This window comes from Oncorhynchus gorbuscha, linkage group LG04 (assembly GCF_021184085.1).
Source record: "Oncorhynchus gorbuscha isolate QuinsamMale2020 ecotype Even-year linkage group LG04, OgorEven_v1.0, whole genome shotgun sequence".
NCBI lineage: Eukaryota > Metazoa > Chordata > Actinopteri > Salmoniformes > Salmonidae > Oncorhynchus > Oncorhynchus gorbuscha.
The window spans coordinates 13,963,843-13,977,762 of record NC_060176.1 but is presented as its reverse complement, the minus strand read 5'-3'; the positions used below and the strand labels follow the sequence as shown (position 1 = coordinate 13,977,762).

Genomic DNA, 13,920 nt, shown 5'->3' with positions numbered 1-13,920 from the left:
ATGAGTGGAAGACGGCATTTAGCACCACTTCTGGCACTATGAGTACCTCATCATGCCGTACGGGAGCAGTTAATCCTCTTGGTACTAGGGGGCAATATATTCATTTTTGGAGAAAAAAAACATTCCCGTTTTAAATGGGGTATTTTGTCAGGAAAAGATGCTACAATATGCATGTAATTGACAGCTGTCGATGGAAAACACTAACGTTTCCAAAACTGTAAATATATTGTAGGTGAGTATAACAGAACTGATGTTGCAGGCAAAAGCCTGAGAAAAATCCAATCCGGAAGTGGCCCAGGTTTTTAAAGCGCTGCGTTCCAATGACTCCCTATTCAGCTGTGAATGTACCATCAACGAGCTTACATTTTCTACCTATTCCCCAAGGTTGATGATTACGCTCCAGCATGCGGGTTTTGGAGTAACAAAAGGTTTTAATGAATGCTCCATCAGTCTTCCAATCCTTGGTATATGAGATTTTCAGTGACCTGCATGGGCAGGGTGTAGTGGTGTATATAGATGACATTCTAATATACTCCGCTACAAGCGCCGAGCATGTGTCCCTTGTACGCAGGGTGCTTGGTCGACTGTTGGAGCATGACCTGTACGTCAAGGCTGAGAAATGTCTGTTCTTCCAACAGTCCGTCTCCTTCCTAGGGCATCGCCTTTCTGCGTCAGGGGTGGAGATGGAAAATGACCACATTTCAGCCGTGCGTAATTGGCCGACTCCAACCACGGTAAAGGAGGTGCAGCGGTTCAGGGTATATATGCCATTTAGCAGACGCTTTTATCCAAAGCGACTTACAGTCATGTGTGCATACATTCTACATATGGGTGGTCCCGGGAATCGAACCCACTACCCTGGCGTTACAAGCGCCATGCTCTACCAACTGAGCTACAGAAGGACCTAGTCGCCGGTAACAACAATGTGACTTTTGCCATTGCAGTCAAAAAGGTCAACTCCAACTTTGTAGTAGGGTCTGTTGGGTACTGGATGAGGCATTAGCGGCTCTGCTTGCTGCTTTGGCCTGTAGGTCAAACACAGTTCACATGAAGCAGTGGTCTGGCTGATTTCCTGGTTCATTCTTGGCCAGTACATTACTTCGCATGCTCGTTGTTTGCATTTTTCCTCACCCACGTGGCCGTCGTGTATTTTCTGTAGCATTTCATTGCGTAGTGTCATGGGAATGACAATTTTGTTGCCTTTGAACACTATGTCATCCACAATCCTATCGGTGTTGTTTCTTTTGACTCTGTCATTGTCTGGTCATCTGTGATCTCTCTTTTGATCTGCTCCATTCTCTCAGAAGACACAGGAAGTGATGCTACAATCATGTTGACGTAGGCCTGAATCTGTGTTTTTCTGTGTGTCGAAGCTCTCCTTCTTGTCAACTGCTCGAGAAAGAGTGTCGGCGGCAAACATGAACTTTCCCGGGGTATAGATCATCTTCACATCATATTTTTGCAGTCTGATCAACATTCTCTGGATTCTCATTGGACAATCATTCAGTGTCTTAGACATGATTGACACCAATGTTTTGTGGTCAGTTTCTACTTCAAAATCTCATCCGTAGATGTGTTGGTGAAACCTTTCGCAAGCGTATGTGCTCGCCTGTAGTTCTTTCTCTATTTGTGCATACCTTGTCTCTGTGCCTGTCAAGGCTCTGGACGCATAAGCGATGGATTGCCATGTGTCGTCATACTGTTGCAGAAGAACTGCTCCCAGGCCAAACTGTGACGCGTCTGCAGAAATCCTTGTGCTTTTCTCTGGATCATAGAACCTGAGCACTGGCTCTTCTGTGATTGTCTTCTTTAGGTTTTTGAAGCAGTTTTCCTGTTCATGGGACCATTCCTATTCATTTTTTCTGTTCTAGAAGACATCTGAGTGGAGCGGACTGTGCTGACAGTTGAGGTATTAACTTTGCAAGGTAGGTGATCATGCCCATGAAGCGTCTCACATCGTCTTTGTTCTTTGGGCACTCCATGTTGTTGATGGCTGATGTTTTCCTTGGGTCTGGTTTGACTCCATCCTCTGAAAGTACGTCTCCCACGAAGGTAAGTGTTTTCACACCAAACTCGGATTTGTCCATGTTTAGTTTTAGGTTGACTTTCCGTGTCAGGTCCAGCACTTGTCTCCCTCTCGTGTTCTTCTTTTGTGGACCTCCAGACGATGATGTCATCCATCATAGTCTCCACTCCTGGGATGCGCACAAAGATCATATGGATTGTCTTGTGATAGACCTCTGGTGCTGAGAGAATCCCATATGGTAGATGAAGAAATCTGTACCTGCCCTCAGGTGTGTTGAATGTGCATAGCCTTGAGCTTGCATCGTCTAGCTTCATTTGCCAGAATCCTGATGAGGCATCAAGCTTACTGAACCACTTTGCTCCAGAAAACTGTGACATTATCTCTTCTCTGGTAACTTGAAATGCTCTCTCTTGATTGCTTTGTTGAGATCTCTCGGGTCTGGACATATCCTGAGATCGCCGTTCTTTTTCACCACAATACCCATTGACCTTACCCAGTCTGTAGGTTAATCCATTTTTGTGAAGACGTCTAACTTTTCCATGAGATAGACGTCAAAGTGTTCCTCTTTGAGATTTTCCCTCAGTGCAAATTGAACTTTTCTGCATGCATGCACAACTGGAGTCATTTTGTCATCAGTACATATTTTGTGTTCTCCTGGTAAACATCCAAGACCCTCAAACACATCCTCATACTCACCCAGTAGCGATTATTGGTCATTTTCAGTCTGTCACTACATATACTCTTTTCAACAAATTGAGCTTTTCACATGCATTGATTCCTAGAATAGGCTGTACACTCTTTTCCACAATAAGCAGCTGTGCTCTGAACTGTTTTCTTTTGACTGGTACGTTCTCCCCAGTATAACCAGTAACCTTCATTTTCACCGGGTGTATTTTGCTCTTCACCTTCGGTGTTTTGTAGTCATCCAGAGACAACAGGTTTATCTGTGCTCCAGTTTCAAGCTTGAATGGTATTATAGTTTCATTCACCTTCAATGGCACAATCCATTCAGCATTTACTGCATTGCATATTTCCAAAGAATAATCAATGAAGAATTCTATCTCCCCGATTTTTCCCACAGTTGTTACATGATTTGCAATGTGCAGGGTATTTTTTTGGCTTGTGGATAAATCCACATTTTCCACATGTAGTGTTTTGATTTCTATCTTTTGCTTGTTTTTGTTTTGTAAGGCCTTGTGTGTGGTGCTCCTCTCTTGTTATTGCATACACTGACGTCTCATCCCTTCACAGCTCTTTAGCTTGTGCTCTGCTGGTTTCTGCTGCTCGACACATATTCACTGCTTTATCCACAGTTAAATCTTGATCCGCAGCAATCTCTCCTTGAGTCCTTTATCAAGTATGCCACAGACTATCCTGTCTTTCACTAGTGAGTCTTTCAGATTTTCAAATTCACGATTTGCTCAGTGTGTTCAGCTCAGCCAAATACTGGTCAAAACTGGCTCATCTGACCACTTTTATATTGACAGAGTCACTGGTGCTTCCTGTTTTAATTTTAGCTTATAAGTAGGAATCAAGAGGATAGAGTTATGGTCAGATTTGCCAAATGGAGGGTGAGGGAGAGCTTCGTACGCGTCTCTGTGTGTGGAGTAAAGGTGGTCTAGATTTTTTTCCCTCTGGTTGCACATCTAACATGCGGATAGAAATGAGGTACAACTGATTTAAGTTTCCCTGCATTAAAGTCCCCAGCCACTAGAAGCGCAGCCTCTGGATGAGCTTTTCCTCTTTGCTTTTTGGCGGAATACAGGTAATTGAGTGCGGTTTGAGTGCCAGCCTCTGTCTGTAGATAGCTACGAAAAATACAGATGAAATCTCTCGAGGTAGATAGTGTAGTCTACAGCTTATCATGAGATACTCTACCTCAGGCGTGCAAAACCCTGAGACTTCCTTAGATATCGTGCACCAGCTATTGTTTACAAATATGTCCATGTCTTACCAGAGGCTGCGGTTCTGTCCTGCCAATAGAGTGTATAATCCGCCAGCATTATGTTCTTAATGTCGGCGTTCAGCCACGACTCTGTGAAACATAAGATATTACAGTTTTTAATGTCCTGTTGGTAGGATATATGTGCTTTAGTTGATCTCATTTATTTTCCAGCGATTGAACATTAGCTAGCTAGCAGAATGGAAGGCAAGGGCAGATTAGCCACTCATTGCCTGATCCTCACAAGGCATCCTGATCTCTTTCCGCAAAACCTACGTTTCCTTTTCCAGCGAATCACGGGAATCTGGGCCTGGTCGGGTGTCCGTTGTATATCCCTCGCGTCCGACTCATTGAAGAAAAACTCCTCGTCCAATTTTAGGTGAGTAATCCCAGTTTTGATGTCGAGAAGCTCTTTTCGGTCATAGGAGAAGGTAGCAGCAGCTTTATGTACAAAACAAGTAAAGAACAACGCATTAAAAAAATAGCATGGTTGTTTAAGAGCCGATAAGACGGCAGCCCTCCGGCGCCATCTTCATTAGCTGCCTTGGTAGCAGCTAATGGGGATCCATAAAAAAATACAAATACACAAGAAATTGTATTTGACCGATATTGTTTTTCATTCCTTCTATTCATGTGTTCCATTTCTATGTCAGTCCTGGTGATTCTGTAAGTGTAACACACCATAAGTTAATTGAACATTACCCAGCCCTCCTTTTACCACAGTGGAACCACAGCCTGTGGGACATGCTCCATCTTGCCCTTACAATAAATCTCTAACCATTTAGGTCAACAAGTCCAACAGACCATCCAGATCTGCGGTTTCTGGAGGGAATCCAGGAAATAACCATCTAATCATTTGTTGTGTAACACCATATATATTGCGAAATAGGACGAACTGAAAGTGTCTCTGAAAGTAATATATGGAATTATGTTCCATTTCAGTAACGCAATATGAATACAAAGAGGGAACTGTAGATTATAAAGAGACAAATAAAATGTTCACACTAGTGTGAACCTAATGAAGCTAAACATTCAGTTTCGTTTCACTTCAGTTGTCATATTCTTTTGCCACCTGTGTGTTCACTAATCAAGGTTAATGCAGCTTAGATGTGCTCCACACTGGATCTATAGACATAATTTATGAACATTTTGGAAATGCAGTGAGAAATTAAAACAACAACACAGTTGGACATATTATTGTTCTGACATGAACATTGCTACCCCTCACCGAACACATCAAACATGGATGGGATGTCCTTGTAAGACCAGCCGAGTATAGTGCAGTTTATGCTCTTTTGGGTCAGACTTCCACACAGGACAGTGGGATTGATCAGTGTAGTTCTCAGCTGTGCTGTGGGAAGAAATGGCTGACATTTTAAACAACGGAACATCACATCATGGGTTTCTGGTAGACAGGTGTTGAACATCACATCATGGGCTTCTGGTAGACAGGTGTTGAGCATCACATCATGGGCTTCTGGTAGACAGGTGTTGAACATCACATCATGGGCTTCTGGTAGACAGGTGTTGAACATCACATCATGGGCTTCTGGTAGACAGGTGTTGAGCATCACATCATGGGCTTCTGGTAGACAGGTGTTGAGCATCACATCATGGGCTTCTGGTAGACAGGTGTTGAACATCACATCATGGGCTTCTGGTAGACAGGTGTTGAGCATCACATCATGGGCTTCTGGTAGACAGGTGTTGAACATCACATCATGGGTTTCTGGTAGACAGGTGTTGAGCATCACATCATGGGCTTCTGGTAGACAGGTGTTGAGCATCACATCATGGGCTTCTGGTAGACAGGTGTTGAACATCACATCATGGGCTTCTGGTAGACAGGTGTTGAACATCACATCAGGGGCTTCTGGTAGACAGGTGTTGAACATCACATCATGGGCTTCTGGTAGACAGGTGTTGAACATCACATCATGGGCTTCTGGTAGACAGGTGTTGAAAATCACATCATAGGCTTCTGGTAGACAGGTGTTGAACATCACATCATAGGCTTCTGGTAGACAGGTGTTGAAAATCACATCATAGGCTTCTGGTAGACAGGTGTTGAACATCACATCATAGGCTTCTGGTAGACAGGTGTTGAAAATCACATCATAGGCTTCTGGTAGACAGGTGTTGAACATCACATCATGGGCTTCTGGTAGACAGGTGTTGAACATCACATCATAGGCTTCTGGTAGACAGGTGTTGAAAATCACATCATGGGCTTCTGGTAGACAGGTGTTGAAAATCACATCATGGGCTTCTGGTAGACAGGTGTTGAAAATCACATCATGGGCTTCTGGTAGACAGGTGTTGAACATCATATCATGGGCTTCTGGTAGACAGGTGTTGAACATCACATCTTGGGCTTCTGGTAGACAGGTGTTGAAAATCACATCATGGGCTTCTGGTAGACAGGTGTTGAACATCATATCATGGGCTTCTGGTAGACAGGTGTTGAAAATCACATCATGGGCTTCTGGTAGACAGGTGTTGAACATCATATCATGGGCTTCTGGTAGACAGGTGTTGAACATCATGTCATGGGCTTCTGGTAGACAGGTGTTGAAAATCACATCATGGGCTTCTGGTAGACAGGTGTTGGATGGAGTGGTGGGTGGCTACTAGTATCAATGCAAAGCCACCAATGTGATAGTTCAACAAAAGATTGCAATGTGTATTTATTTAGTAATTTTCTTATAAATGACCTATAATTTATTACAGTAGTGTAAAGGTTAACACACTTGTGGTACATTATTTACATTAGTTGAGTAATCATGAAATACAGTATAATTTTAAAGTTATATACAAAATATATGCAGGAGTTCCAGATGAACCAAGACAGTTCCCATGTCAGGTAAAAGAGAAGAGTTGTGTTCAGGTGTTACGTGCCTCCTGACAGAGGGAGGTGCAGGAATCAGGAGCAGGAGAGCAAGGAATTCCCAGTGGAAAAATAGTTTACTGAGTAGTCCAAAACACAACTACAACATGGGACTGAAACACGCCCAAACAAGGTTGCCACACACACAGGGAAATAAAGTGCTACACACGGAGGAGAAACCTCTAGTCCTAAACTCAATACCTAAATGGCACAACTACCGTGAGAAACTCCGTGGTGCAGACACGCACCCCTCAATAACGTAACCACAGAAAACAATCCCGCACAAAGACTAGCAGGCAGCGGAGGTAAATATACCCACCGAAATCAACTAATCAGACACAGGTGTAAAGAATACAGACAAACACAAACGAAAAGGAAAAATGGATCGGTGGCTAGTAGGCCGGCGACGACGACCGCAGAGCGCCACCCGAACAGGGAGACGAGCCACCTTCGGTGGAAGTCGTGACATCAGGTGTGTCACTGTGCATGTTTCCTCCCACACAACCATCAGGTGTCACAGCGACTCCCACACATTACCACCATCCATAACCAGCCATACAACATACTCAAACCTCTTTACAAGAAAATGGACTGTGTTACAAAAATACACAGGTAGGTACAATGTACAGTTAGACTACACACGATAAGGACAGATGGGAGACTTGAGTCCCAAACCCAGCTTTGAGTCAGACTCTCCACCATCCCTTTACCAGTTTTCACTTCCAGATCAACTATTCATGAGAAAAGGATTACTCAAAATTGGAACAAATTATGTAAATTTCAGTTTTGTTCATTTGAAAACATCTCCCTGCTTTGAATCCATTTAAAGTAAGTCAAAGTCCAAACTAAGGAACAGTGACCTCGACACAACCCCTAAGTCACTATCACACTTACTGAACCTTACCTTACGTACAACAAAACACCCACATAATAATGCATTTAGAATCATTTTTAACAACAGACATGCCTTAGTTGTATCAGTGTTTTAGGCAAAGTGTTGTGAAATTTAAAAAAATATACAATTGATCACCTCTATATACAGTATAACACTATAGATAAAACTATTGGGATGACAAGAGCAAATTCTCTCTAAGACACCGTCGTGGGAAAAACATGAAGAAAGGAATCCCATTTCCCCTTTGATCCTCAAAATCACTGCCAACTCAACCAAACAAAAAGAAAATAAATGTTTTTTTCTTCAGTGAAGACATGTTGCAAGCTTCTGACAGTAATTAGTCACGTGATTGTTAGTGCCAGGCTAATGCAATTTCAGCAAGCCCCTCCAGTTCCCCTTCTGTGTACAACACACACGTACTGAGTACCACTGGCTGGGTGCATGTCATCAGCTAGAGAGACAAAGCCCTTCTCAGCAACATCCATACACAGATCTTTTTGCAGAATGGTCTAGAAACGTGTGTGTGTGTGTGTGTGTGTGTGTGTGTGTGTGTGTGTGTGTGTGTGTGTGTGTGTGTGTGTGTGTGTGTGTGTGTGTGTGTGTGTGTGTGTGTGTGTGTGTGTGTGTGTGTGTGTGTGTGTGTGTGTGTGTGTGTGTGTGTGTGTGTGTGTGTGTGTGTGCATGTCACACATCATTTCACAGGTTTGAAGTCTGATGTGTGTGGAAATAGCTGCCCCACAACAGGAAAGCCATTTTCTCACCTCACTACATCTTTTGTGAATAATTTGCAGATGGGTATAAATAAACTGACAACACAGATACTCACTTTGAAACCAGCAAACACTTTAGTGTAGGTCTAGTGACACGAGAGTGAAGTTACGGTTCATATGCATGATGGTGGCACTTCTAATTAAATAACTTGTGTATTTCTGGTGGCCCAGATGAAAGTCACATAGTAACAGTTTACACACGATCTAGTGGTCTTCTGTTTGCCTAGATACATTGAGGGTTCATAACCCACCTCGGTCATAACAGCAAGTCCAGAGAAAGCCATCAACCATCACAAAGATCATCTCCCAGATTGCTAATGAGCAGTATGATGAGTTTAGGAAGATCCCTGGTAGGCCATATAAAGTTGAGAAAGGCAGCCAGGAAGGATGGGCTCCAGGTTTACTGTCAGAGACCCACCTCCATCTACAGAAGTGAAAGTAAACCAAAAGTATGAACCTGACAGGGCAGGAGTGGCCTTGTAAAAAACGGCTGCATCATTAACTGATAGCGGCTGAATGATGACACATTCCTGTGACTCTGTACTATGAGTGGGAGTAAGCTAACAGTTTGGCTTCCGAGTGGGTGTTAGAGAAGAGGTGGGCCTTAACCGGCATTCTTCTTACTCACTGAAATTGTTTACCTGAACTAATCAAGTCTAAATATTACACTTGAGCTGTGTTACAGGGTGTTTTTCTGGTCACATTGAATTGCGGGAAGTTGTAGAATAATAATAACAATTTGGGGGGGTGCTTATATTTGTCCTGTCTTTTTGTTGCATATCCGTTTTTTGTTGCATATCCGTGAACCCACTCCCTGCGGGTGTCTCACGGGGAGTGAGACACCCGGGAGTGGGTTCACGGACTGGGTCACCATTGTACAGCACCCCTGGAGCATTAAGCCCCCCCCCCCCCCAGGTGGTAAGAATAGGCAACAATACATCTGCCACGCTGATCCTCAACACTGAGGCGCCTCAGGTACGGTATTAGTCCCCTCCTTGTATTCCCTGTTCACCCACGACTGCATGGCCAAACATGACTCCAACACCATCATTAAGTTTGCTGACGACATAACAGTGGTAGGCCTGATCACCAACAACAGTGAGACGGCCTATAGGGAGGAGGTCAGAGAACTACAACCTCTCCCTCGATGTGAGCAAGGAGCTGATCGTGGACTACAGTAAAAAGCAGGCCGAACAAGCCCCCATTAACATTGACCGGGCTGTAGTGGAGGGGGTCTAGAGTTTCAAGATCCTTGGTTTCCACATCACCAACGAACTATCATGGTCCAAACGTACCAAGACAGTCGTGACGAGGGCACAACAAAACCTTTTTCCCCTCAGAAGACTGAAAGACTTGGCATGGGCCCCCAGATCCTCAAAAAGTTCTACAGCTGCACCATCGAGAGCATCCTGACCAGTTGCAAAACCGCCTGGTTTGACAACTGTCGGCATCTGATTGTAAAGCGCTACAGAGGGTAGTGCAAACGGCCCAGTACATCACTGGGGCCAAGCTTCCTGCCATCCAGGACCGATATAATAGGCTGTGTCAGAGGAAAGCCTATAAAATTGTCAGGGACTCCAGTCACCCAAGTTATAGATTGTTTTCTCTGCTACCGCACGGCCACCCGCACCGGAGCACCAAGTCTAGGACCAAAAGGCTCCTCAAAAGCTTCTACACCCAAGCCATTAGACTGCTGAACAATTTATCAAAATTGCCACCGGACAGTTTACATTGTACACCGGACATCCCCCCTGGCACACTGCTGCTACTCGCTGTTTGTTTGTTACCTATGCACAGTCACTTCACCCCCACCTACATGTACAGATTACCTCAACTTACCTGTAACCCTGCACACTATAATAATATATGCCATTTAGCAGACACTTTTATCCAAATCGACTTACAGTCATGTGTGCATACATTCTACGTATGGGTGGTCCCGGGGATCGAACCCACTACCCTGGTGTTACAAGCGCCATGCTCTACCAACTGAGCTACAGAAGGACCACACACACTGACTCAGTACCGGTGCCCCCTGTATATAGCCCCGTTATTGTTATTCTTATTGTGTTACCTTTTATTCTTACTTTTTATTTGAGTCTACTTGGTAAATACTTTATTCTTCTTGATCTGCACTGTTGGTTAAGGGCTTGTAAGTCAGCATTTCACGGTAAGGGCTACACTTGTTGTATTCGGCGCATGTGGCATGTGATTTGATATACAGGGTGTGTGTGTTTAAATGTGTGTGCGCCTACCTCTGTGACTTGGTTCATCTGGTACTCCTGTGGTTGCTGTTGGAAGCCATAGTTCAGGCCTACGAAGGAACGCACGGCCTTGACAGCTGACAGACACTCCTCCCAGCTGTAGGTGGTGACGGTCATCAGGTAGGCCACCACCATGGTGGTACTACGGGACACACCGGCCAGGCTGCATTATGGGACAGGGACAGGGAGAGCATAGTCAAGAGGGGTCAGGTACGGTCAACAGAAAGTTAGTGGTTTATGGTTAGGTGGTGTACGTACCAGTGCACCAGACAGGCCCCTCCATTTAGACGACATTCGTGGATGAACCTGATGCTCTCTTTGAAATGCTTTGACCTGCAAAGACACAAACACATGGCCTTATAAGTACAGAATTAACCGTGTAGTGTAAAAAGTGTATCACTGATCATATCAGGATGTGGATTGTCATAGGTGAGACTAGGGCTGTTAAGATGACCATATTACTGCCACACCAGCGGTCACGAGTCATGATGGCAATCAAATTCTACGTGACCAATTAACGTGACTAAATGGTCACGTGGAATTTGATTGCCATCATGACTCGTGACCGCTGGTGTGGCAATAATATGGTCATCCTAACAGCCCTAGTCTCACCTATGACAATCCACATCCTGATATGATCAGTGATACACTTTTTAGGCTTCTCCAAGCCTAATTATTGTGCTCCAAAAGGGAGGACAATAATCTGTTTTACAACGGGTGTAGAGACTAACTGGTATACATATGAAGCATGTAAGTTTCAAGTATGGGGAAGATCATCACATGACTGTAAGTCGCTTTGGATAAAAGCGTCTGCTAAATGGCATATATTATTATTATTATTATATTATAATTTTCACCATAAAAATGCACATTTACAGTGGGGAGAAAAGTATTTGATACACTGCTGATTTTGCAGGTTTTCCTTCTTACAAAGCATGTAGAGGTCTGTCATTTTTATCATAGGTACACTTCAACTATGAGAGACGGAATCGAAAACAAAAATCCAGAAAATCACATTGTAAGATTTTTAAGTAATTAATTTGCATTTTATTGGAATTGTTAGTTAGATTACTTGTTGGTTATCACTGCATTGTCGGAACTAGAAGCACAAGCATTTCGCTACACTCGCATTAACATCTGCTAACCATGTGTATGTGACAAATAAAATTTGATTTGATTTGATTTGTACATCAGAAAAGCAGAACTTAATATTTGGTACAGAAACCTGTTTGCAATTACAGAGATCATACGTTTCCTGTAGTTCTTGACCAGGTTTGCATACACTGCAGCAGAGATTTTGGCCCACTCCTCCATACAGACCTTCTCCAGATCCTTCAGGTTTCGGGGCTGTCACTGGGCAATACGGACTTTCAGCTCCCTCCAAATAAATTCTATTGGGTTCAGGTCTGGAGACTGGCTAGGCCACTCCAGGACCTTGAGATGCTTCTTATGGAGCCACTCCTTAGTTGCCCTGGCTGTGTGTTTCGGGTCGTTATCATGCTGGAAGACCCAGCCAAGACCCATCTTCAATGCTCTTACTGAGGGAAGGAGGTTGTTGGCAAAGATCTCGCGATACATGGCCACATCCATCCTCCCCTCAATACGGTGCAGTCGTCATGTCCCCTTTGCAGAAAAGCATCCCCAAAGAATGATGTTTCCACCTCCATGCTTCACGGTTGGGATGGTGTTCTTGGGGTTGTACTCATCCTTCTTCTTCCTACAAACACGGCGAGTGGAGTTTAGACCAAAAAGCTAAATTTTTGTCTCATCAGACCACATGACCTTCTCCCATTCCTCCTCTGGATCATCCAGATGGTCATTGGCAAACTTCAGACGGGCCTGGACATGCGCTGGCTTGAGCAGGGGGACCTTGCGTGAGCTGCAGGATTTTAATCCATGATGGCATAGTGTGTTACTAAAGGTTTTCTTTGAGACTGTGGTCCCAGCTCTCTTCAGGTCATTGACCAGGTTCTGCTGTGTAGTTCTGGGCTGATCCCTCACCTTCCTCATGATCATTGATGCCCCGCGAGGTGAGATCTTGCATGGAGCCCCAGCCCGTGGGTGATTGACTGTCATCTTGAACTTCTTCCATTTTCGAATAATTGCACCAACAGTTGTTGCCTTCTCACCAAGCTGCTTACCTATTGTCCTGTAGCCCATCCCAGCCTTGTGCAGGTCTAAAATTTTATCCCTGATGTCCTTACACCCTCTCTGGTCTTGGCCATTTTGTAGAGGTTGGAGTCTGTTTGATTGAGTGTGTGGACAGGTGTCTTTTATACAGGTAACGAGTTCAACCAGGTGCAGTTAATACAGGTAATGAGTGGAGAACAGTAGGGCTTCTTAAAGAAAAACTAACAGGTCTGTGAGAGCCGGAATTCTTACTGGTTGGTAGGTGGTCAAATACTTATGTCATGCAATAAAATGCAAATTAATTACTTAAAAATCATACAATGTGATTTTCTCTATTTTTGTTTTGGATTCCGTCTCTCACAGTTGAAGTGTACCTATGATAAAAATGACAGACCTCTACATGCTTTGTAAGTAGGAAAATCTGCAAAATCAGCAGTGTATCAAATATTTGTTCTCCCCACTGTATAATAAAAGCATTACATTCATAATTGCCTTTGCGGTCACTTTTGAGAATTGTGTTTTCCTGCTAATGGAAGATTTGTGCTTATAGCTTACTACAGTGTGCACATTGCTGCACTTATAATGTGAAGAAATATCCTAATAGTTTATCAACATTTTAAGCTAAACGTTCTGATCTGTTGCTTCAGGCTCATTGCTTAAAAAAGTTGTTTTGATGCTAGTGGTTGGATTCATCTGGAATCTATCACATCCCACAACTGTCCTACACTATATTTGGAATATTTATTTCTCGCACAGAATATGAAGACTTTTGTACTATGGGGGAAAGTAGATTGACATAGGATAGTGCTTTCGCTGTTCATTAGGCCGACTCAACTTGTTGGCTGACGAAAAGTACATGTGGACAGTTCTTCCTCTGAATTGGATAAGGACGCACACAGTTGCCTCCCCGATGTGTCTCTCTTCACTTGTAGCCTGTGAGAAAGACCCGTCACATGATGGAGAGCCATGTGAGTGAGAGGTGCTTCAGAGCGTGCAAACGGGAGAA

The 13,920-nt window shown here is 43.8% G+C and overlaps 1 protein-coding gene across 2 annotated transcripts in view; it reads right to left on the bottom strand.

Annotated features, from left to right (window-relative positions):
- LOC124033104 (dual specificity protein phosphatase 22-A-like) overlaps nt 1–13,920 on the bottom strand; it is a 56,260-nt gene that overhangs the window by 14,977 nt on the left and 27,363 nt on the right. For both annotated transcript variants that reach the window (XM_046345041.1, XM_046345042.1), the window contains exons 5-6: nt 11,043–11,117; nt 10,776–10,947 (exon numbers count right to left, since the gene is read on the bottom strand). In XM_046345041.1, coding sequence (XP_046200997.1) covers nt 10,776–10,947; nt 11,043–11,117 — 247 coding nt within the window. The remainder of the gene's footprint in view (nt 1–10,775; nt 10,948–11,042; nt 11,118–13,920) is intronic.